The sequence below is a fragment of the Nerophis ophidion genome, linkage group LG03 (assembly GCF_033978795.1).
Source record: "Nerophis ophidion isolate RoL-2023_Sa linkage group LG03, RoL_Noph_v1.0, whole genome shotgun sequence".
Classification (NCBI taxonomy): Eukaryota; Metazoa; Chordata; class Actinopteri; order Syngnathiformes; family Syngnathidae; genus Nerophis; species Nerophis ophidion.
This window is the reverse complement of record NC_084613.1, coordinates 52,339,096-52,364,892: the sequence shown is the minus strand read 5'-3', so window position 1 is coordinate 52,364,892 and position 25,797 is coordinate 52,339,096. Positions and strand designations below refer to the sequence as shown.

The 25,797-nt window shown below is 36.5% G+C and overlaps 2 protein-coding genes across 2 annotated transcripts; one reads left to right on the top strand and one right to left on the bottom strand.

Moving 5' to 3' along the window:
• Positions 1–1,294: 1,294 nt before the first annotated feature.
• Positions 1,295–5,059, bottom strand: nkx2.4a (NK2 homeobox 4a). Its single transcript, XM_061893730.1, has 2 exons — positions 4,487–5,059; positions 1,295–2,952 (listed from the first exon to the last, which is right to left on the bottom strand). Exons 1-2 carry the CDS (start codon positions 4,851–4,853, stop codon positions 2,303–2,305), a joined length of 1,017 nt encoding a protein of 338 aa, XP_061749714.1. The 5' UTR covers positions 4,854–5,059; the 3' UTR covers positions 1,295–2,302.
• A 3,001-nt stretch (positions 5,060–8,060) lies between these two features.
• Positions 8,061–16,035, top strand: LOC133548782 (uncharacterized). Its single transcript, XM_061893729.1, has 3 exons — positions 8,061–8,182; positions 8,711–8,962; positions 15,475–16,035. Exons 1-3 carry the CDS (start codon positions 8,139–8,141, stop codon positions 15,893–15,895), a joined length of 717 nt encoding a protein of 238 aa, XP_061749713.1. The 5' UTR covers positions 8,061–8,138; the 3' UTR covers positions 15,896–16,035.
• Positions 16,036–25,797: the final 9,762 nt, after the last annotated feature.

The following is a 25,797-nucleotide window of genomic DNA, read 5'->3' as shown; positions in this document are numbered from 1 at the left end:
AATATTGTTATATAGCAGGTGATGATGTATTGTACTGAGGCATTATTATAATTACTAATAGTGCGTTGTTGTTTTAAATATTCCTATTATTATAACTGTTATTATTATTATTATTATTACTGCTATTATTGTGGTTGTTGTTGTTGTTGTTACTATAATAATCATTACACCTACAACTGAAAATATTGCATGGGAATGGAATTTTTTCTTGGACTTTATGTGTAGAGGAAAACTTTAATTTTTATTTGTGGTGTCCACAATATATGTATTCGAAAAATGTGTATCAGCATTATCACTATTATTCATATTTTTATTATCGTTATTATTTTTGAACAAATGGAAATATTGTTGTTGTTGTTGTCATTTTAGTTACTATTATAATCATTACAATTACAACTGACAATATTGTATGGAAATGGAATTATTTTCTTGTACTTGATGTGTAGATGAAGAAACTATCATTTGGATTTGTGTTGTCCACAATAGATATTTGAAAAATGTGTATCAGTACTATCATTATTAATCATCTTGTTATTATCGTTATTATTTTTTAACAAATTAATATATTTTATTGGAGATGCATTTTTTTATTTGAATTGTGTAGATGAAAAATACATTCAATCAATCAATCAATGTTTACTCATTCATATATATATACATATATATATATATGTATATATATATATATATATATATATATATATATATATATATATATATATATATATATATATATATACGATAAATATTTAAAACGCTTATTATTATTATTATATTATAATACTACTAAACATTTTCATTATTATTATTATTGCAATTATTATTATTAATATCATTTAGTTTTTAATTAATTAATATTTTTTATTTTTACAGTACACATCTATTCTTGAACTAATACATGGTTGTAATGATACAAATCAATAAAATAACTGCAAAAGAAGGCCTACACATTTTAGAAAAAGATGACGTCAGGTGAGTGTGATGGAAACATATGAAATACATAGAGTGATGTATAAAATGCAGGTATAGTGTTTTCCCTGTAGGCAAGTGTTACCTGATGGTCGGTAATGATGTTTAGAGAGGATATGTTCCGGTCTTATATTAAAGACACGCAGCATAAAAGGCAGCCCTCCAAAATGTCACCTGAACAATACTGGCTCCCTCATCGACCTTGCTTTACAGCTCAATTTGGTCTCAATCACAACATAATGAAAATGCACTTCAAAACAGATTCTCGTAAAAAAAAAAAAAAAAAAAAAAAAAAAAATCTTCCGAAATAGCTCTCACACTTCAAGTTATTTATTCTTATTGTTCACTTGGGTTTAAAACATACAGCAGCTCCATTTGTTGCCGTTTTTAACTTAAAAAAAAAAAAAAGAATGAGGAAAACAAACATTATTATTATACAATTAAAACAAATGTGTTGGTTGTTAGCCAAATATACAAGTCGCTAATTCATGTAATAGTTCTAATTGAATACATTAGTTTACAGTAGAGGACAAAGTGCACACGTTAAAAAAAAAATTAAAAAAATTAAAAATCATTGTAAATTCGCAGTAAATTACTGCCTAATAATTACATTCCGTTCATATTTGAAGTAATTTACTGCGAAATCTAAGGGTCATGTCATTTTTTCACTTGTAAGGTTTCAGTAAATTTGGAGAACAGTATTTGACTGTGAAATAATACTAGATGCTGCGAACAGTGTGGATCTCATCTCAGTCCCCTATTCTTTCTTTTTCTTTTTTTTTTTTTCTCTCAACATCAAACATCATGAAGGTCCAAAAGATTACAAAAAGGGGCCCGGAGCGTCTTGAAGGGTCAAGCCTGTGCGTAATGTTCAAAAATAGACTCCCTTCTTTTCAGATGTCAAGAAAATGTGCCTCTGATCAGCTGGTACTTCTTGTCAGTGCGTCCACAGGGGGCCCCACTTTCATATGACGTCATTTATATGTCTATATAGATATATATATATATATTTATATATATATACGTGTGTGTGTGTGTGTGTGTGTGTGTGTGTGTGTGTGTGTGTGTGTGTGTGTGTGTGTGTGTGCAGGGGCGCCGAAAAGGGGGGGTAAAGGAGACGGATTCTAGGGGCCCATGATGGATGGGGGCCCAGAGAGGCCCCTAATGATGATGAAATTATGTGTTGGGGGCCCTGTAAAGATTATTTTCATGGGGCCCAAAGTCCTGTGTGTGTGTGTGTGTGTGTGTGTGTGTGTGTGTGTGTGTGTGTGTGTGTGTGTTTGTGATGGGCTCATCATCCGCAGGCTGATATAGAAAAGAGTGTGCACGTGTCCTACCACGTCCTGCCGTAAAGGAGGTTCGAGCTCACCATGCTGTTGGTGTAATCTACGGCAGAACTGTCAATTTGCGCCATGCTGAGCTGGCTGTGCAGAGAAGGGGGACTAGGAGACAAGTCCTCCATGTCCAAAGCGTTCACCTGCTGCTGGTTCTGGTGCTGCTGGCCTAGCACCACACCGGCTCCGTTCTGTTGCACAGCCTGTTGCTGCTGGTTCGGCGTCGGCGTGTTGGAACCGTTCTGGCACGGTTTGCCGTCCTTGACCAGAACCGGCACGGCTACACGCCGCGGGGACTGGGCCTGTTGTTGGCACATGGTCCCGTCCTGTTGTTGTTGTTGTTGTTGTTGTTGGCTCTGCTGCTGCAGCTGCTGCGCCGCCTTGTCCTTCGCTTGGCGCTTCATCTTGTACCGGTGGTTCTGGAACCAGATCTTCACCTGGGTCGGCGTCAGGTGGATCATGCTCGCCAGGTGCTCCCTCTCCGGCGCCGACAGGTACTTCTGCTGCTTGAACCTCCTCTCCAGCTCGTAGACCTGAGCCTGCGAGAAGAGGACGCGCCGCTTCCTCCGGGGTGCGGCGTGCAGCACTGGCATGGATTTGGAAGCGTCCGCCATCCCGGTGAGACCCCCCATGGCCGCCATGTTCATACCTGTGGAAGGTCCCATGAATCTAGAAACTTCAACATATATATACACACATACATACATACATACATACATACATACATACGTACATAAACACAAACATACAAACATACAAACATACAAACATACATACATACATACATACATACATACATACATGCATACGTACATACATACATACAGAGACACATACATGCATACATACATACACCAAATCAACACGCATGTGCTGAATTTTCTAATCAAATATCAAAATTAGCAAGCACAACATTTAATTCATGATATCAATTTTACCAATATGTTTCTTTCATCTAGAATATATCACCAGTTCCAGCTCATAAAATAGTATTAGTTTTATATCATGTATTTCTATAAGTACAACCAATTCACACACATCAAGGTGAGTTAAATAAACATTCTTTTTTTTTTTGGGGGGGGGGGGGGTGTCAATTAATAAACATTAATATTGTTGATTTAATTCATAGATAGTGAGGAAAAGACTAAAAATATGAACACAATACATTTGCCATAATGTGTGTCCAAATTTCAATAATTAAAATACAAATGTCAATAGTAGTTTTGCAAATAACAAAGAAGCATGTCTTTAGTTTCAAGTAACACGTGACAATATCAATAATATAATATGAACAAAAACGTTGATTTGCTATAATTAGTGTTAGTTGAAAGTTTTATAATGAAAAAATGGCAAGAGTAATAATACAACAACTAAGGAGATTGTCTTTAATTTAAAGTATAATTAGAAAAGTGACAATAATCCAATGCACAAAATATAGTATATCTTGAATTTAAAGTTTGATAACAAAATGTGAACAAAAAAGTTAATAAGCTAAAATATGCGTTCAATTTAAAGTATTATAATAAAATAACCAGAGTAATTATACTAACAAAAAGTAAATGGTCTTAAATGTAAAGGGTAATAATAAAAGCCACAACATGAACAAAATATAATTTGACTAGAATTTGAAGTTTGATAACAAAAGTGACAATAACAATTTGAACATAAAAGTTTTTTCACTACAATTTGTCTTCATAAAAAGTATATCAGCAAAAGTGACAAAAGTAATAATAACTATGAGAAAAAAAAATGATTTCCTATTGTTAGTCTTTAAAGTATATTTTTAACACCTGTAGCTGTCTAATCATAATCATGTTATGTATAGTAATAATATTACTTTCGTTTGATATAAAGTAAACAACTGCCTAATAATAATATCACAAAAAATATGGTATAATCATTACACACATGAGAGATAACCTTACTGTAATAATAAAATAACAATAATAATAATTATTATTATTGATTTTATAGTAATAATACTGTGTCCGTGTAAAGGATAACATACACACACATGCAAGGACCTTATGCAATGTGTCTGATCAATAAATGAGTCAATACTTTTTGCAGTTCTTATTGTAGATGTGCATTAGTATATTTCGAGCCTTTCTGAAGAAGAAGGAGAAGAAGAAGAAGAAGAAGAAAGAGAAGAAAGGGAGGGGAAGATTCAGTGCAGCACTTACTGGTGGAGTATCTTGGGTCCGGGTTGCTGTACCAGCCTGTTGCTGCTGCACTATTCCTCATGCTCTCCTGGTAGGACGGCAGCTCGCCCATGTTGCCAATGCTCCCATTGCAGTATCCCCCCATGGCGCTGTGGGAGAACTGGGACACGGAGTGCGGCATGTGGTAGGCGGCCGCCACGCCGGCGTTGTGGCCCATGGAGTGCTGCTGCATGCCGCTCTGAGACACCTGCGGCTGCCGGTAGGCTCCCAGTGGAGAGGTTAGGTTCCCTGCGCCGTCCATGGCACCAAACTTCTTGTAGGTCTCCTCGATTGGGCTCAAAATATCTGTCACTGAAAAAGGCGTTGTGTGCTTTGGGCTCAACGACATGATTCAGAAAGCAGGTAGAATTTTTTTTTTCTTTTTTTTTCTTTTTTTTTTTTTGTGGTTGGAACAGATCACGCGTGTTGTTGTGTCGGCTCTCTCCTTGTTGGATGTCTACGTAGGAGAGGGCTTGGAGTGCGCCTGAGATCCTATTGATCGCCTTGGAGAAGGAGGCGAGCCCAGGGCGCTCTTAGCCCGGGTTTATTGGAGCCAGGAGCCAGGTTTATGACAAACACAGCGGGGGGCGGAGCAACGCGCCTGAACGCAGCAAACAATAGTCGTTGACATTTTGCGCGCATAATTCATGCAAACAAAACTTTCCTTTACATCAACAAGTATGCGCCGATCATCTTGTTTTCGGCAGTCATGGAGCATGCATGTTGCAATTTTTTTTGCACTTATAGGCCAACCTTTGACAGCAATTTGGCGCGTCATCAAAGTGTCACGTGACGTACTAACTTGCTCATTTATACTTCTTAAAAGTGTGTTTCCTGACCACCATCAAGGTGCACCTTCACAATGTATACAACAACATACACACATAACAGTTTTTTTTAATTGACACTACTGTTTATTACTGTGTTTATTTATATATATATATACACACACACACACATATATATATATATATATATTTATATATATATACATACATATATATATATATATATATATATATATATACATACATACATACATATATATATATATATATATATATATATATATATATATATATATATATATATATATATATATATGTATGTATGTATGTATATATTTGGAGTTGTGCACCGTGCAAAACAACTTTATGTTGCAGAAAACAATGGCCCAGGTTACCAATACAGAAGCACTTTAAAAAAATACTGTAAAAATTACTAGAATTTCACAGCATTTAACAGTATTAAATCACAGTAAAATATACTGTAACCTGACAACAAATACCTGTAAACATTATATATGACACGATTTAGCTTCACAGTGAATTCCTGTAAATCTTACTGTGAAAGTAATACAAGTTATCGACTTTCAATTTACAATGTTGTTGTTTTTTGTTTTTTTACTGTTATGTCTTAGGGTCAATAGCAAAACAAAGTATTGTTATAAGTGGAGTTCCCCATCACAATTGTATTTATTTATTTATATTTTTTAAATGTTAATGTTTTTATTTTCTAGCCCCCAGAGGCATGTCTGCACTGATTTTATTTATTTCAACTACTTTTAACAAGTCCATTTTATGTTGTTTTTTTTGTCTCTCTCTTTTAAATGCATGTTTGGGTACTTTATGATGAAAATCCTTATTTTTAGATGTGTAATAAAGTTTAATTTAATTTCACTTGGTATTGGATGTGAGTATTAATAATGAACACCTTTGTTAGGAATGATGTAAAAAAAAAAAAAAAGGGCTATTCAATTTGCGGCCCGAGGGCCTAATCCAGCCCAGGAATGACACCACACCACCCCTCCCCCACTCCCATGAGTTCAGTTCTAAGACTTTAACATTTTAGCAGCGAATTAAATAAATATAATTAAAACTATCCATCCATTTTCTACCACTTGTCCCTTGGATGGATGGATAATTAAACTATAGGGATCTAAAAAATACCTAGTTGACATGTTTAATTAATCAAAAATAATCATCACATATACTTAGATTATTCAGGCAATGTATTCATGGTCCTTCATGGTTACCTGAAAGGATGACCTTATATATAACGTTTCGTTATATACGATCAGTTCAATGCATACATCGGTGTAAAAATGAGTGCGGAGACTCCGACTGAAGTGCTCACTCTTAAATTTGACTTTAAAACACACCCAGATTAGACTTAAAATCAATTTTTTTAGCAAGTTTTAAGCAAAAATGTTGTGAATTCCAGTAACATATTTAAAAAAAGGTCCTGACATTCTGACAATGAAATTACATTTGTGTCCAAATATTTGGCTTTTTTTTTTAAGTTGTTTCAAATAATACGAGCAATTAATAGCCTGTGATTAATTATGCTTGATCTAAATGCAAATGTTTGATTTTCATATGATTTAAAAAATCACATTACAGCACTAATAATTGAAGAGAGAAACTTGGACAAGTGTAAACTGCTACAAATGGACACAACCTCATAATGGCATTCACTGCAATGGACACTTAGGTTTGGCAAAACGGGGCTTTTATTTTTTGGAAATGCAAAAGAAATAGACCAATAACGAATGCTTACAGAGAATGCTGGTTTCAAAATAAAAATGAATTGGAAAAGTCTGGTCCTCATAATCTTTGTTTTTTTTAAATAATGTGGCCCCTAACAATTGACTGGAGAAGTTTGACGCTGCAACCACATAGTCGCAAGATTGTGAATGTGTGCCTAATAAAATGACCCACATCACATTATATAGAGTAAACAAAACAAAAACGTGCCCAATTTAATGAAACTCCTTTTTTAAGACTTAATGCAATCTGGAGACATTTTTTTTGTGTTGTTTTAATCCTCCAACCCTCAAGTCTGGTCAGCATGCATTAATGACACTTTGTTCCAGTCTTGACCTGACGTTGTAATCTCTCTGCAAACTGACTGGCGCCAGGGGAGAGCATCAGAGCAGGGGGACACACACAACAGGGGCCAGGGGGAGTCAGGAGAGAGAATCTACACTGCAAGATGTTAATTAAAGGCAGTTAGCTTCACTTTCAAACAAGAACATAAAGATGATATGGAGCAGATGCGCGTGGTTGCGTTACAGTGACGCGTGCATGCGCCTCAGCCTGCATGACGACTTTAATGTCATTTAGCGTGCAAGGCGGAGGAGCTATAGCTCGCCTAATTGAGCAAATGAAGACGTGACATGGTCAGCCATCAATTAAGGCGACAAGTGAAGAACGCACACAGCAATCTCCGGTTAGCTTGATTGGAGCACATCGTGTTTGCAAGCACATTTCCTGCAGAATGAACGTTAAGTGTTTGGATCACAAACAGAAAGCGTCTGTCTGTTCCAAAAAAAAAAAAAAAAAAAAAGGCAGAGAATGAACTGTAACAAAAAAGACAAGAAAATAGATCTATTTGTGCAAGTAAACTTATCTATGTTGCCTATAGGCGAAGAAGAAAGAACTCTAACTTTATGCAAATGAGGCAAAGCTCTCAACCTGGTGGATTACTGAGTCAGAGAGCAGGACCCGGGTGTGCGGACCCTCCACATAGGACCCCATAAAAATCCGCAGTTGCTTGGCTGCATGCATGCAACACTCACCGGAGGAACTTGTGCCCGGTAATTATATTGACGTTTTGGAACAAATGTGTGAGGATGCTGCGAGAGGATGGACGGGAAGGACAGAAGGCCCAGTCAAGGTTGGTTGGAAACAAAATCCGGCGCGTCTAGAAGACGAATACAAAATACATAAATGGAAAAAATGTATATATATTAATGCAACAATATATTATCCAATGATATAAATGTAAAGCAAAAGAAAGCAGCACGTAATAAATAATAATTTTATGTGTATAGACTTAATCTAATTTGAATGCCTTTTCAATTACGTAAATGCCGATGCACGCTCTAACTACAAATTATCATCTCATTTATGTATTTTTTCGTCATTTCTTAAAATAATTTTTTGTGTAATCAGTGTTGTTTTAATGGCTTTCGCAACCAATCCTGAAAATAATAGGTAACGCGTTTTTATTGTAGCTGAGATAGGCGCCAGCGCCCCCCGCGACCCCGAAAGGGAATAAGCGGTAGGAAATGGATGGATGGATGGGTTTTTATTTTTCTAAATTGTACGTGAATGGCATGCGTTTTTACGCACGGCCTTCCCGCGTTATACACAAAATATCCTTACGTCTATCATACTTTTTGGACCTCGACCCCCACAACAGATGGAGCAAAATCGCATGGAGTATGAAGTATCTTCCTGCATCACTTGGCTGCTGGTTCAGTACCCTGAGAGATGTTAAGAGAAGGCTGAAGGGCCGAGGTCCCGAACTGCCACCTGAACCACGAACCATTCCAGCAAAAAAGGGCCAACATCCGAGGAGAACTGCGTGGTTTGGTCTTAAATCCTCCAACTTAACTCCTCGCTATTCTTTCCCCCTTCAAGAATGCGAGTGGAATTCTATTTCTGCACCATGGTAAGAAGATTAGCATTATTTTTAAAAACACATCATTTTTACGCATGCTGTTAAACACGTTGAATGTTGATTACGCATGGCCTGTAAACATCCATAAGCTTATTATTTGGCATCAATAATTTACTTTTGTATCTTCTGATACCAACATAACGTATTTGAGAAAGCAAATAAAACTGAATATATTTTTTTACTTAAATGTGCTTTCGCCCACGCTAAATCTGGTCAGTAAATCCATAAAATCCCACAGCAGGTTAGTGATTGAAACACGTATTTCACGCAAGTTATTATTTTAATTTGTCCTGGCAAAAATCACATTTACACTTTATTCAAATAATAAATAATAATACATTTATATGACAGATTTAGGATGATTTATCCACATGTTTCTCCATGAAGCAAATATTTCAAACGTTATACATATTTTCAAGAAATGGTGCTCTTTTGTTTCCCATTTAGATCAAATACTTTCTCTCCTCTTAAATGGTAGAGCAGTGTGGGAGTAAAAGGGAGGCAGGTGCATATCATTCATGCTAGCCTACTTGAAACAGTTCTGTCCCTTGGCAAAGTAGGTTAAAGGTCCTCCCAAGTGGACAAAGTATATGACAGGCCTCTTCAAGACCTTATTCTTTTGCAGGGGTTTGCATTCATTCACAATTAATGTGCAGGCTGCTTGGAAGAAATGATGCCAATAGGGCTGCCAACAAACAGAATATGGAATATCTTAATCCAGTAAAAACATGCAGGCAGAATTCAAGATGGTGTAAAAGGGTTGGAGGGTTGAACTATTGTCAGTGGCTGAGATACATTTGCTTGATTATGTTACAATGGGGTTTCATATAATGACAACTAGAATGCTGTATATTTTTAAGCTGTACATGAAATAGAACACAATCACAGAATTGTCATGCCCATATACAATATTGCCTGAAAAAGTTCCAACTAATACATGGACATATGCATTAGGCTGGCTATAATGCACTGAAATATAATGTATGAAACTTGTTTCCACTACTGGAACAATACAATTATAGTAAATCATAACTATATAAGCCAAAATGTCATAATAACCAACTTGAAAAGTCAAAATTCTAAGATAAAGTGTCGAAATTATGAGATAAAGTCACAATTGTGAGATACAATAATTGGAATTTTGAAATACAAAGTCATAATTAAGAGATACAATGCCAAAATGTGTGTGTCTCAGTCTGTCGGGTGAAAATATGGAACCGCCTGAGCGATGAACTCCAACACTGTTCAAACATTGAGCATTTTAAGAAATTGTACACATCTAATGTTTTGGTTCGGTATAGTGAGGTCTAGGCTTATTTTGAATGTGAGTGTGAATGACTTATGTGACTTATTATGATGTATTGAGAATTGTAAACACATTGTTCTGGGCAAATTAAGTTATGTGGATCCAGACGAATGTGATAAAATGTGGTTCAGAAGAAACCGGATACTAGTTAAAGTGAAAAAGAGGGGATTAAAAAGGTGTATACTTCTTCCCATTACCCTTTTGAGATATGTTTAATTTAAATACAATTGTATTATTTTCTTAATTAAATTTTCTTTTCTTTTTTGTCAAATAATAATATTGCCGTTGAGCACAAAACAGTTCACTGGAGATATATATGTATATTATGTACTACATGTACGAGATAAAAAGCCACAACTCCAAGATGAAAATTCTAAAATATGAGATAAAAGGTCGAAATTATACAATATTAAGTACAACAAAATAAAGTTCAGCGGTCAAAAAGTCATCACTCATTATCAGTTATCATATCATTTTTATTCATTTGTTAATTTGAATCTCATTTGAGTTCTTATTTTTGCTTTTCTTTGTCTTTTCTTTTTTTGCAGGTCATAAAAAACATAAATAATAGATAACAAGTTGAAATCACAACATAAAGTCATAATAATGAGGTAAAGGTTAAAATGATGATATTAAAAGCCATAACCTTGGACATGAAAGTCAAAATAATGAGAGGGAAAGTTGAAATGACCAAATACAAAAGTAATGAGATCCTTCGAAATGATGAGATAGTTGAACCAGTGAGATAAAAACTGTCAAAAATGTGAGCTGAGAAGTCTTAATTATGAGCACAACTGTCAAAAATATGAGTTAATTCAGAATCATGAGATAAAAAAAGTCAAGATTATGCAATAAAAATGTATCATTTTAAGATAAAATATCAAAATTATGGGATTAAAAATCGAATTTATATGAGCTGCTATGAAACAAAAACAGGGGCTACAAATTTTAGAGTCTATAAATTCGGTAAACAGTTACCAATATATTTCCAATAATAATTAACACAAATCTTATTTGTATGCTTATTTTTTTGTTCATCACATTTCCTTTTTTTACAGAGTAAGTGGGGAAAAAAAAAATGTAAGGACACCAAATATCGCCTGCAGTGTCACCATCTAAAAGTTATGCTGTTTACTTTTCAGACAAATGTAATCACCTTATATTTCTGAATTCATGTAACTTGTCTGAAAAAATAAACCATATAATACCCATTACATCCATAAAATTGTATCCAAGTCAGGCAATACTTATTTAACCCATTTTCTGTAGTTTGACTCCAATTATGACCCTACATTGATGATTAGCCTTGAATGTTAATACTCATTAAATACATACAAAACACAGTAACACCTCAGCTTAACATTACAGACTATAATAAAGATACAAAGACAAATGTGTTTTTCCCACTTCAAATGCACGTAAATAACGGTATTGTACTTAAATGGTTCATTAAGTGCATTTACACTGTCATATATGTTTTAATACATCCAACGGGTATACCTTTTAATGTCCTCAAATACCTCAGAAATAAGTAAAATATTTGCAGATTTTTGAGGGGATAAAAAGACCATATTGCCTTATTTCTGAGAATAACATTTTTAACACAGGCACTCTGCTTTTTTTTTTTTTTTTTGCAACATTTCAAAATGGGGTTTTCAGATCAGTGCAAAATGCCAACCGCACAGGACAAAGCACACTTGGTTCAGAGCCTGTACCTGCCTGGTCCACTTGTGCATTAATGGTGACAGCAGTGAGGGCAGCTAAACAAAGCTGTTAGAGTGTGTATTGTGACTCAGCCTTAAAACCTATTCATAATACAGTATATATATAATATATATATATATATATATATATATATATATATATATATATATATATATATATATATATATATATACCAATCAATGTGCCTCAAAGGGCTGCACAAACCACAACGACATCCTCGATAGGGGCCCACATAAGGGCAAGGAAAACTCACCCCAGTGGGACCTCGACCATGATGACTATGAGAAACTTTGGAGAGGACCACATATGTGGGCAAACCCCCCCTAGGGGACCGAAAGCAATGGATGTCGATATATATGTATATATATATATATATATATATATATATATATATATATATATATATATATATATATATATTTATATATATATGCATATGTATATATATACATATATATGTGTGTATATGTATATATATATATATATGTATATATACATATATATATATATATATATATATATATATATATATATATATATATATATATATATACATATATATATATATATATATATATATATATATACACATACATACATACATATGTAATGTGTGGCTGTTATGTCTTCAATTGATTTGTCTTATATCTTACGTGTGGAAACCATGAAATTAGATAATGCATTAGGAATCTTGATTTATTTTTTTTTCACGGTTAGCATTTCTATGCAGCAATATTAATATAAACTTTCTAAGAAATATAAACAAATGTCGGCCAATTGTTGATGACTTCTGTGGGGCTTTGTTGCCAGGATCAAGCCCGTTTTGGTTAATAACAAGAATGTTTTCACACCAAATGCATGCAAATAAATGTGTTTCCTTTTGTCGTGTTTCACTTGCAGTATTTTGGATGTGAGATTTGGTGTCTAATCTTTTAAATGGCGTCATACTAACAGTGTATGTTTGTCCCCTCTTCAGAGTGCTTCTATGCAGGAAGCCATCCTGCCAGCCTGCAGCCATTATTTAGATCCATTCAAACAAAGACATCACTAAATCACTTTCATCTCTGAATGTATTGATCCTGCACAGATACAAGCACATAACTCCTCTAATGACATGTTTGAGTTTTTTTCCTCCCTCCAAATGTCATAAAAGCAATGCTGGGGCCAGAGTCCAACAACTAAACACAACATGCAGCGTAAAATTGGGGTAGATCTGAGGCCTCGGGTATTAAATTGCATGCCATCTATTGTGGGATTGTGTGAACATAAAGTTATTTTAGTACTTGAAAAATTATGGGTTATAGGATATTTACTGAGGTATTATAAACGTTTGTTTGCGTTAAACATGTGAAATAAAAAAAACTGTTTGAATTTAAGTGATACATTATGTTGATCACTTACCAAACTTGATGTTACGCTTTTCCAATGGTTTTGAAAAAAAATCAACACATTTAAAGTTGTTTCCCATTATTGTTATTCACGGTGTGTTTCTTTCTTAAACCATGAGAATATTGTCTTACTAATCAAGAATTTAGAATAACATCATTACACAACCCAACATATAGGTTGACATTTTGACTGGAAAGGGAATGAAAATGCGTGCTCTACGGCATGTTGTTCTCACATGGGGGTACGCGTACCCTTAGGGGTACTTGAGGGTATGCCAAGGGGTATGTGAGATATTTTTTGAATATTCTAAAAATAGCAACAATTCAAAAATCCTGTGTGAATATATTTATTGAATAATACTTCAACAAAAAAAAAATTGAATTTATAAACCGTGAAAAGAAATGCAACAATGCAATATTCAGGGTTGACAGCTAGATTTTTGTGGACATGTTCCATAAATATTGATGTTAAAGATTTTTTTTGTGAAGAAATGTTTAGAATTAAGTTCATGAATCCAGATGGATCTCTATTACAATCCCCAAAGAGGGCACTTTAAGTTGATGATTACTTCAATGTGTAAAAATCTTTATTTATAATTGAATCACTTGTTTATTTTTCAACAAGTTTGTAGTTATTTTTCTATCTTTTTTTCCAAATAGTTCAAGAAAGACCACTACAAATGAACAATATCTTGCACTGTTATACAATTTAATAAATCAGAAACTGATGACATAGTGCTGTATTTTACTTTTTTATCTCTTTTTTTCAACCAAAAATGCTTTGCTCTGATTAGGGGATACTTGAATTAAAAAAAATGTGTCCACAGAGGGTACTTCGCTAAAAAAAGGTTGAGAACAACTGCTCTACAGTGCCGCATATAACAAAATAACAGATGCCATTATGTTTGAATATGTGATATCCAGGTGTTGGTAATAAATTGATGTATAGATTCATATTGTGTATAAATAGATAGTGTGAAACTGATCAACTGTTTTTGATGACGTGTATTATTAAATATATGCATGCTTTTTTCATTAAAGAAGTGTATGTTGGGGTTTTTTTATTTTTATTTTTTTATTTACGACAATTGGAAAACACATGAGGATACTGATGAAGATAATACAATTGCAATTAATACTGTTGTTCCTAATGTAGTTTGTTTGAATAAGAAAATAAGGTATTTGATGCTCAGCTATAAAGTCACAGCAATGTTTGGCTAATAATAGCATAACATTTATAGTAATTTACTGTCAACTATCTTCACAGCAATGTACTGTAACTGCAGAGGTGTGATTTATTTCGGTTAATTGCAGTAAAGTTTGAACTATATGCTGTACCTTTGCAATTGTAACTTTATAGTTCATTACAATAAAATCACATGTTATATCATAGTTAATTACTCTCTCGTTGTACCAGCATACCATTCACTGTACAAGAGTATGCAAAGTAGTCTACGGAACCCCTTAAGAGACAAATCAGTTTGAATCCACCGTAATTTGTTTTGATGTGACCATGAATGATTATTTTTGGTAATTTACTGTGAAAAAACAGTTAATTGCTGTGAAATATTAGGATATCCTAATTGTTACAGTCATTTGCTCGCATGTTACAGTACATTTTGATTACATAATTTTACTGTGGAAAAAAATACTGTTACATACTTTGACATCCTGGTAAATGTGTAATGTTTTCCATAATTCTGAATACACATATAGTATATATATGTTTGTGACACAAGAAAAGGTCAGCAGCATAAAAATGTCGATTTTTCTAATAAAAACTACTTTTGATTGATAGAGTTTGAGAAGGTCATCATCATTACAATAGATTACATTTTGGAATTTTTGTTGTGACGTGACCCTGCCTTCCGCCCGATTGTAGCTGAGATAGGCACCAGCGCCCCCCGCGACCCCAACGGGAACAAGCGGTAGAAAATGGATGGATGGATGGATGTTGCGACATGGATTCTGCAATTCCATTGTTGTGCTCAATGTTACAGTATTATTTCAAAAGTGTATTAGTAGACATGATTTTAAGCTTTGTACATTTCATTCACTCATGTTCATACTGCCTGTCCTTACAGGGCCATGGGTAAGCTGGATCCTACCCCAGCTGACCACAAAATGCCGTCAACAGATCATTCTTGCATTTTCTTCAAGCCCTGCAGGATTCTCTTTGTCTCCGTTCATGTGTTTGACTTCCTCCATCAAGTCTATCAGAGGCTAATGGCTCTCTTATTTGTTGGTTTTGTCCTGCACTGCTCCAGTGGTTCTTTTCCCTGTAGAAGGATGTCAGCTCTGTGTGCATGGCCATCCCTGAGGAGGCTTGATGCCATCTTGTCTATGTCTGATCATTACACTACCTGCTCTCCTCCACAATACTGCCCTCTTGCTGCTCGGCCACTTGAAATGCTTCGCTGGCCTCTTCAGTCCAACCATCATGAAATTGTGTGCAAAACCCATGCAGACTCTCTCTCTCTCTCTCTCTGTCTCTCTCTCTCTTAACTCTGGTAAGTTGTTACTTTTGCTCTGGTTTTGCCTTTTGGTCTTTTTGCTCCTTCTTACCTGCACATTGCTAACAGTCTCTGCATTGTGGGGTTACGCAAACTGCTACCATGCAAGTTCCTGTCTTTTTAAATTGTACTACAAGGAAATAAAAGACACCACTCACAAAAAAATATATGCTGCTGAAGTCCACAATAACCATGCTACATTAAAAACCTAAATTATGACAAATTCCACAATATTGAGCAGTACCTGACATTCATTGACTATCGCCAAAAAGTTATTATTTTAGCATATTTAGGGATTCATTTTAACGTGTACAATTCAGTCAACATTTTTAGACCGGTGTGTGTATATTTATCCGCAATGTGGTTTCTTCTTACTTACTTATTAGGGACCGATGTCCCTTTGGGACAGAAGACCCTATTGTATTTCTAAGTTGAGATTGTTTTTTTATATATATTTTTAATAAATTCCTTTCTTTTACACATGAAGCACAATACATTTAAACATGGTGTGAATGAATGATATTGAATGATATGCACCAAAGAGTGGATAGGAATAAGCATAAGCTTCACTTCTTCCTACTCCTTTTCGGACATGTTGAATTTTTCAAATATAACCACATGATGTTTCTGAATGCAACTTATTTAATATGACTGAAACAAATAAATACTAATGGCCAGATAATAGTTTATTTAATGGTAAAACTGTATTGAAAGCTACATTACACATAATGCATGGATTTTTTTTTTTTACTGTAATAGATAGTAGTGGTTACAATAATTTTCCTCAAAAGATGATAATTTTAAAGGCCTACTGAAACCCACTACTACCGACCACGCAGTCTGATAGTTTATATATCAATGATGAAATATTAACATTGGAACACATGCCAATACAGCCTTTTTAGTTTACTAAATTGCAATTTTAAATTTCCCGCGAGTTTTTTGTTGAAAACGTCGCGGAATGATGACGTGTACGTGTGACGTCACTGTCTCTCAGGAAATATTAGCAGCTGCACCACTCGTGGCTAAAAGTCGTCTGCTTTAATTGCATAATTACACAGTATTTTGGACATCTGTGTTGCTGAATCTTTTGCAATGTGTTTATTTAATAATGGAGACTATGAAAAACAATGCTGTTGGTGGAAAGCGGTGTATTGCAGCTGTCTTTTGCACCGAGACACCGCCGATGTTTCTTTGTTTGTTGTGAAGCGGAGCGGTCAAGCGAACATGTTTTCTCTACGTCAACCAGCATGTTTTTGGATTGGGAAATTATGATATATATTTTACCGGAGAAATCATTGGATTATTTGCCGTCCTGCAGCAGCGGCAGCTGTGAGCTTGGCTCCTCCGCTTCTCTCTGAGACACTTCGTGTTCATCGCAGCCATCCGACCTCGTGGTATGTCTTTACAATCTTTTACAATCTTTAAAATCTCACTAAAACACTATTAAAACAATAAGCAGATAAGGGATCTTCCAGAATTATCCTCTTAAATGTGTCTAATTACATATGAAACACTCACACTGCTGTCGCCCGGAGCCGTGGCTTTTTTTTTTCTTTCTATTCCTTCACTATCAATATCGTAATTCACGAATCTTTCATCCTTGAACAAATTAATGGGGAAATTGTCGCTTTCTCGGTCCGAATTGCTCTTACTGCTGGTGGCTCCCATTAAAAACAATGGGAATATGTGTGGAGCCCTCAACCGGTGACGTCACGCGCATATACTTCCGGTACAGGCAGGGCTTTTCTATTAGCGACCAAAAGTTGCGAACTTTATCGTCGATATTCCCTACTAAATCCTTTCAGCAAAAATATGGCAATATCGCGAAATTATCAAGTATGACACATAGAATGGACCTGCTATTCCCGTTTAAATAAGAAAATCTAATTTCAGTAGATCTTTAAAGCTTCCAGAACAATAATTTCTAATTTCTCATCAGGCAAAGTTGGTGAGTGTTTTCCTAAACAGTTAATAGCAAATAAAGAATAGCACTTCCATAATGCAAATTAAAAGTTAACTCAACTATAAAATATTTTGGAAACTTATTTAAGCACATGAAGAAGGCTTTGACACTAAATAGTTGAATTCAAATTTGGGGTTACTAAAATAGGAACGTTGTACTCTGATAAGATCCAATTCAAAATCTAAGAAGACACTGTCAGAGTTATATTAATGATCTCTACCAGGTAATGTAATGCTTTATATGTTTAGTTCCCCAAAAATCTAAAAAGTTCAATCTGTCAGTCACAATTTATTTGTGCCTCTAAGGGCTACTCAAATCACAATGGCATCCACTGCAGCTGAAAATCTGTGGAGGTGGAGGTCAGGGGTGAAAGGCACACTTCAGAAGAAGAGGTGATGACATAACAAGAGCCGGAGGCCATAGCTCCTGCGGCTTGGACAAACTCACCGGAGCAGAAAGTATACGCCGGCCGCTGCGTCTCAGACCTTGTCATCTGAGCAAGAAGGCACAATGATGGCCTCATGGACGACATCACTGGAGCAGAGAGGAGCACTGGCAGCGGCATCTTCGACCTTGTCACCCCAGCAGGAGGGTGCGCTGGCTGACCTCAGCGGAACAGGAGCAAGTGTAGGTAGCGGCATCATGAATGATGTCATCTGAGCTTGAGGGTATAGTGGCATCGTGGACAAACTCATCGGAGCAGGTAGCACAGCCGATATCGGCGTCGCTGATGAGGTCATCTGAGCAGGAGATTATGATGGCAGTATTGTGGACGACGCCCAGTTGCACAGCAAGTCATAGCCCCCCACACCCCCGTCGAGGGACGGATTCCAGACGTCGGTAGAGTGGCCCAAAGTTGACAGGGATGGGTGGGCGGGAGCTTGAGGAAGAGTAGATTCGTCCATGTGGCCGAAAGGTTATTGTGACAGACTTCCTGCCATCACCGTGTGGGTTGCGGGGACACTGGAAACACGACACATCGTAGCAGGTTTGATTCAGATTTATTATTTTAGTAAATCTGTCTCCGGGCCAGTCGGGCGCGCCCATTTCTAGTGCGCCGGCACCGCTTCCTGGTCACCTGCTGCGTTGTGGCGGGGACTCGGTTGTCGGGCTCGTGGTCGGGCTGCCGTGGTTTCCTCCGCTCTTTTTGCGATCATGCTCCCTTCGCCTCTCTTATAGTCTAGGAGCAGATGCGCAGATTGTGAGCAGGTGTGTGTCTTACGCACCTGACTCAGATTGCCGTTCTCGTGCCGCTCCGCGTGCGTCACCCCTCTCCTCGCCGCCGCATGCCCCACCTCCTGGCCTCCAACTTTATCTAGACCACCTCTCTAAGCCCGCTGTAGGCCCGTCGGCTGCGTCTCTCCACAGAGATAAATACGTATATGCCGGTATGTGCCTGGTGTTAGCTCACGTGAATGTCTGCAGCCTGCGTAATAAGTATCAGGAAGTAAAGTGTATAATAAGAGATCATTTTATTAATATATTTGCCATTTCTGAGACCCACCTTGATGATTCCTTTTCTAATTCAGTTGTAGCCAGTGAGGGGTTCTCAATTTTTAGGAAAGACAGAAACAGGTTCGGGGGTTTATGTTGAAAATCATTTATCGATCAAAGTGCATTACGAAATGATGAGGGAGAGCATTGAAGCTATTTGTGTGCAGGTCCATCTGCCTTATTTGAAACCAATTATAGGATGCTGTTTCTATAGGCCTCCTAGTGCTGATGCTCTGTATCTGAAGGAATTATGTGAGATGCTTGACACGGTATCAGATGAGAATAGAGAAATGTATTTACTGGGTGATATGAATGTTGACTGGCTGGGACAAGGGTGTACAAACAAAAATAAGTTTCTATCCATTTTAAATGCTTACAATCTGTCCCAAATTGTTGCCCCTCTCACGAGTATGCGTGTAGGTAGTGATGGTATTATTTTAGCTACCTGCATTGATCATATTTTTGCAAATGTTCCTGACCAATGCTCCAAGGCAGTCTCGGTTCCTGTAGTTTTTTTTAACCATAATTTAATTGTAGTCACTGTAAAGACAACAGTTCCTAAACATGCCGCCACAGACGGAAACATCTCCTAGGTAACACATGAGCCACACCCTACGCCTGCCTCTACCCACCCACTCAGTGCCCTATATAAACCATTGTATGTGAATGCTTCCATTAAAATCTCCTGATGATTGAGGGAACCCCTCATGAAACAGTTCTGTAGAGATGAAGTAGTCTTGTGATTTTTCCCACACCTACATATTGCGCTCTACCACGGTATCGAGCACTATTCTCTGGATAATCCAATCAAGATATATATATATATATATATATATATATATATATATATATATATATATATATATATTAGGGGTGTGGGGAAAAATCGATTTGAATACGAATCGAATCAAATATGTTGTGCAATTCAGAATCGATTCTCATTTCTTTAAAAACAATTTTTTTTTAATTTTATTTATTTATTTATTTTGTAATCAATCCAACAGATCACTACACAGTAATACCATAACAATGCAATCCAATTCCAAAACCAAACCTGACACAGGAACACTCAGAACTGCAATAAACAGCGCAATTGAGAGAAGACACAAACACCACACAGAACAAACCAAAAGTAGTGAAACAAAAATGTATATTATCAACAACGGTATCAATATTAGTTATAATTTCAGCATAGCAGTGATTAAAAATCCCTCATTGACATTATCATTAGACATTTATAAAAATAATAAAAAACAACAATAGTGTCACTGTGGCTTACACTTGCATCGCATCTCATAAGCTTGACAACACACTGTGTCCAATATTTTTACAAAGACATATTTTTGGTTCGTTTAATAGTTAAAACAAATTTACATTATTGCAATCAGTTGATAAAACATTGTCCTTTACAATTATAAAAGCTTTTTACAAAAATCTACTACTCTGCTTGCATCTTAGCAGACTGGGGTAGATCCTGCTGAAATCCTATGTATTGAATGACTACAGAATCCTTTACAATCGGAAAAATATCGTTTTTGAATCGAGAATCGAATCGAATCGAATCGAAAGAATTGCTATATTATCAAATCATGAACCCAAGAATCGATATCAAATCGAATCGTGGGACACCCAAAGATTCGCAGCCCTAATATATATATATATATATATATATATATATTAGGGCTCACTTTTAAAAAAATCGTATTTTTTTAAAATTATTATTATTTTTTTTTTTTTTAATTTCTTTAATTTTTTTTAATCAATCCAACAAAACAATGGACAGCAATACCATAACAATGCAATCCATTTCCAAAACCAAACCTGACCCATCAACACTCAGAACTGCAATTGAGGACACACAAACACGACACAGAACAAACCAAAATTAGTGAAACAAAAAAGAATATTATCAACAACCGTTATAATTGAATTAGTTATAATTTCAGCATAACAGTGATTAAAAATCTCTCATTGACATTATCATTAGACATTATCAAAAATAAAAAAAAGAACAATAGTGTCACAGTGGCTTACACTTGCATCGCATCTCATAATCTTGACAACACACTGTGTCCAATATTTTCACAAAGATAAAATAAGTCATATTTTTGGTTCGTTTAATAGTTAAAACAAATTTACATGTCTGCAATCAGTTGATAAAACATTGTCCTTTACAATTATAAAAGCTTTTTTTTTTTAATCTACTACTCTGCTAGCATGTCAGCAGACTGGGGTAGATCCTGCTGAAATCCTATGTATTGAATAAATACAGAATCGTTTTGAATCGGAAAAATATCGTTTCTAAATCGAGAATCATGTTGAATCAAAAAAATCGATTTCTAATCGAATTGCAACCTCAAGAATCAATAGACGTGAGTAAGACTGAATCAAGTAACGCTGGTCATGCTGGGCCCTGTAAACCAGTGTTCCCCAACCTTTTTGTATCCGCGGACCGGTCAACGCTTAATAATTTTTTTTTTTTTTTATTTGTCATGAAAAAGGGACGTTTTTGTCATGAAAAAGGGAGGTTTTTGTGGTTGGTGCACTAATTGTAAGTGTATATTGTGTTTTTTATGTTTTTTTTAATAAAAAAAAAAAAAAAAAATGTTTTTTTTTTTTTAAATAAAAATTAATAAAAAATTCTTCTGCGGCCCGGTACCAATCGGTCCACGGCCCGGTACCGGGCCGCGGCCTGGTGGTTGCAGACCACTGCCGTAAACGGTATAGAGCTAAAATTACAAATAACACAGCAGCTTCCAAACAACGAGCTACAAAGATGTTTCAAACTTTATACCATGCAAAAGTATTATGGGCATGGCCGGCTCTACGCAGGGGCAAGAGGGGGCAGAGCCCCCTTAAATAAATGTATTGCCCCCTCAAATCAAAATTTGAGAAAGCAAATTTTAATAAACTCACAAAATTACTACATTATAAGTTGACAAAATTATCTGCACTAGCGGAAAATTCAGCCGAAAAAGGGACACACACGATATAGTAGTGTCGGCTTCCCTCTCATACCTCCCTCCGCTGTGCGTGTATTCAACATTCCACAGGCTGCGCAGCAGACACACACCCGCACACACACCTCAGCCCTCAGTAAACATCCAATCACTGTTGCAGTTTGAAAGTAAAAGAAAAGGAAACGTTGTCTACATTTATCATATACTTGTTAGGATGGGTGTATTTGTGTAGTCTTATCTGACATAAACACGTTTATCGTCGCGGACTTCGGTGCTACGGAGTTCCTTTTTTTTTTTTTTTTTTTTACAACTTGATGAGAGCAGTGACAGTGGAGGCTCTGAGCAGCAGTTGTTTGGAAGGCAGAGAGCCTCCACTGTCCCTGTAACAAGCTATAAGTCATTTATGATGCTGTTAATGGCGGTAAAAATGAAACATAAGGTATATATCCTGCTTGGCAGTCCTCCTCTGCTGTCCTCTGTTCAGAGCGGAGTCCTTAGCAACGGCCCGTTTTACTTAGCAACGGTCTGGCAATCGACTGCTGGAATTCTTTTTCTGTTGTTTTTCTTGTAATTCTACATAGTCAATCTTTAATGTTTTAATCTACATTTTGTAATAAACAAATTATAAGTTTCATTTGATATGGCCAAGACACCTAAAAACAAAAACACAGCCGTTTTCATCAATTTACAAGCAAGTGGGCAACACACATACATTGGAGTGAATGAATTTTGTGCCCAGATGAGTGCCCACGTCCACTGCATGTGACAAACTGAAGACAAGTGACCTGTGTCTGACAGACCCCTACGTCATGGGTGTCAAACTCTGGCCCGCCGTGTAATTTCATTTGGCCCTTGAGGCAATATCAATTTAGCATTAGATCTGGCCCGCCGGTGTTATACAGCGTCGGTGCCGCTGTATAACACCGCATTCACCGCTAATACTCATACTTGCCAACCCTCCTAATTTTCCCGGTAGACTCCCGAAGTTCACTGCCCCCCCCGAAAATCTTACGGGTCAACCATTCTCCTGAATTCCTACCGATTTCCACCTGGACAACTATATTGGGGCCGTGCATTTAAGGCACTGCCTTTAGCGTTCTCTACAACCTGTCATCGCGTCCGCTTTTCCTCCATACTAACAGCGTGTCACATAATACTTGTGGCTTTTACACGCACAAGTGAATGCAATGCATACTTGGTCAACAGCCATACAGGTCACACTGAGGGTGGCCGTATAAACAAGTTTAGCACTGTTACAAATATGTGCCAGACTGTGAACCCACACCAAACAACAATGACAAACACATTTCGGGTGAACATCCGCACCGTAACACAACAGAATAAATACCCAAAAACCCTTGCAGCACTAACTCTTCTGGGAAACTTCCAGCAAACTGACCAATAATTAACGTTTTATTCATGCATTTTCTCTTGCTACTTCAAGGCTTGAATGTTTGGTTCATTCATTATTGTTATTTTATTTTCAAATTTATTATTAGCCTGTGGAAAAAATTGATATTTACCTCAGAAGATTGCAAATAGAAAAAAAGGCAGAACATTTTTATTTAAATTTTATTTGATATGCCATTGATATTTTTTTAATTATTATTATTATTATTTGAAACTGGATTTTGCATGTCACTAAAGTTATATAAGCCTTGCTTGTTCAATATTTAATGCATAACTTGTTTGGGTCCCTATTAAAAGGTTAATTTGTTCAACCTTGGCCCGTGACTTTGTTCCGTTTAAAATTTTGGCCCACTCTGTATTTGAGTTTGACACCCCTGCCCTACGTAAAGCCCCGCCCCAGGCTGTAGTCCTGTACTGTTGTTGTTTTTCTTCATGTAATCACAGCGGGTTTTTACTCTGTTGTTGTTCAAGCTTACTTATTTTCTGCTCCAGCTTCCAGCAGCTCACAAAGAGAAAGTTAAAGCTCTGTAATGCATCCATTTTTCAGAGCATTTAAAAAGTCTAGTCCTGCTCCTACATGTAGTAGTAGTAATGATGCTACTGCTAGTACATCAGGGACAGCAGCTAGCAATACTGCACATTTAGCACCAGCAAGCACTGTTTGTCCTGCACCAGCTCCCTCCGTCCCCCGAACAAGCGCTCCCCCAAAGCAGCCTGCTCAGCTACCCAGTGACTTAAATGGCAACTCACCATCTCAGCCAATACTGGGTGGCTACCCAAAGCGTGCATTTGGTACAACATTAAAATCATTCAATCCTGCCTGGTACCGCACACGACCATGGCTAGAGTATTCTGTGGTGCGAGACGCCTGCTTCTGTTTCCCCTGTCGGAAATATGGCAGCGCTGTTAATGTTTCCCCCCCTGAGGGATTGCCACCTTATTGTGGTCAGGGGGTTTGCGTGCCTCAGTGACCGTAAGAGCTATACCAGAAGGAACTTAGTCTTCAGGTGGGACACCCAAGTTGGACAGGTCTGAAGGTAGAGGCCTGACAAAGTGCAATCCACTACTCCAGGTTGGGGTTGGACACATAGCTAAAGACCCATTTCAATGAAGAAAGCATCGTTACTATAAGCACAGAAAAAAAAGTGCTGGGGCATGATGTGTACACATGATGCCCCCTTCACATTTCTGACTGCCCCCTCATATAAGCATGCCTAGAACCGCCCCTGATTATGGGACCAAAATTCAAAGCCAAAAGGACTATTTGAGGGTCACCTTAATATTAGAAGTGACTGAACAAATCCAGCAGTTACTGTCAGACTCTAATCTGGATTACCTTTGTCTATTGGAGACATGATTAAAACCTTCAACACCTTTTGTTCCAATTAATGTTCCGGAGTAGAAGATTTACAGAAAAGAACAATCAAGTGGGAGAGGGGGAGGAGTTATGATTTATGTAAGGGAAAAAACATTAAAAGTGAACAAATAACCCTCCGAGCAAAACATCTTGGGTGTGTTGGAATTGAAATCACATTGTCCTCAGAAATGTATTTCAAGGTAATTGTAGCATACCGGCCGCCCACAGCTAAATCATTTTTCTCAGTTCATTTTCAGACATCCTCAAACGGCACAGTATGAAAGAATTGATCGTTATGGGGGACTTTAATCTGGATTGGTTACATAAATTGCGTAGAAAGAAACTTAAGGATATTATAAACGGCTTCTAAATGACACAAATGATAAGCAGCCCTACTAGAATTACACATTCCTCCCGAACCTTGCTGGATTTGGTATTTACTAATGAACATAATTGCATTTAAAAAAAACAACCCTACAATTTACTAACAGGTTTATCAGACCATAACATCACATTGATAACACGGAAGTGTCAAGATTTAGACATCACAGCCAAAAAGGTACACACAAGTTATTGCCTTATATCCAGTGACGTGCAGTGAACTAAACACCAGGTAAGGCATACATACTTTTTTTTCTTCTTTTTTTTTTGTTTACTTAAATTCATATGTGCGGCTCTCGTCATTGTTGATTTAGGTTACTCATTAG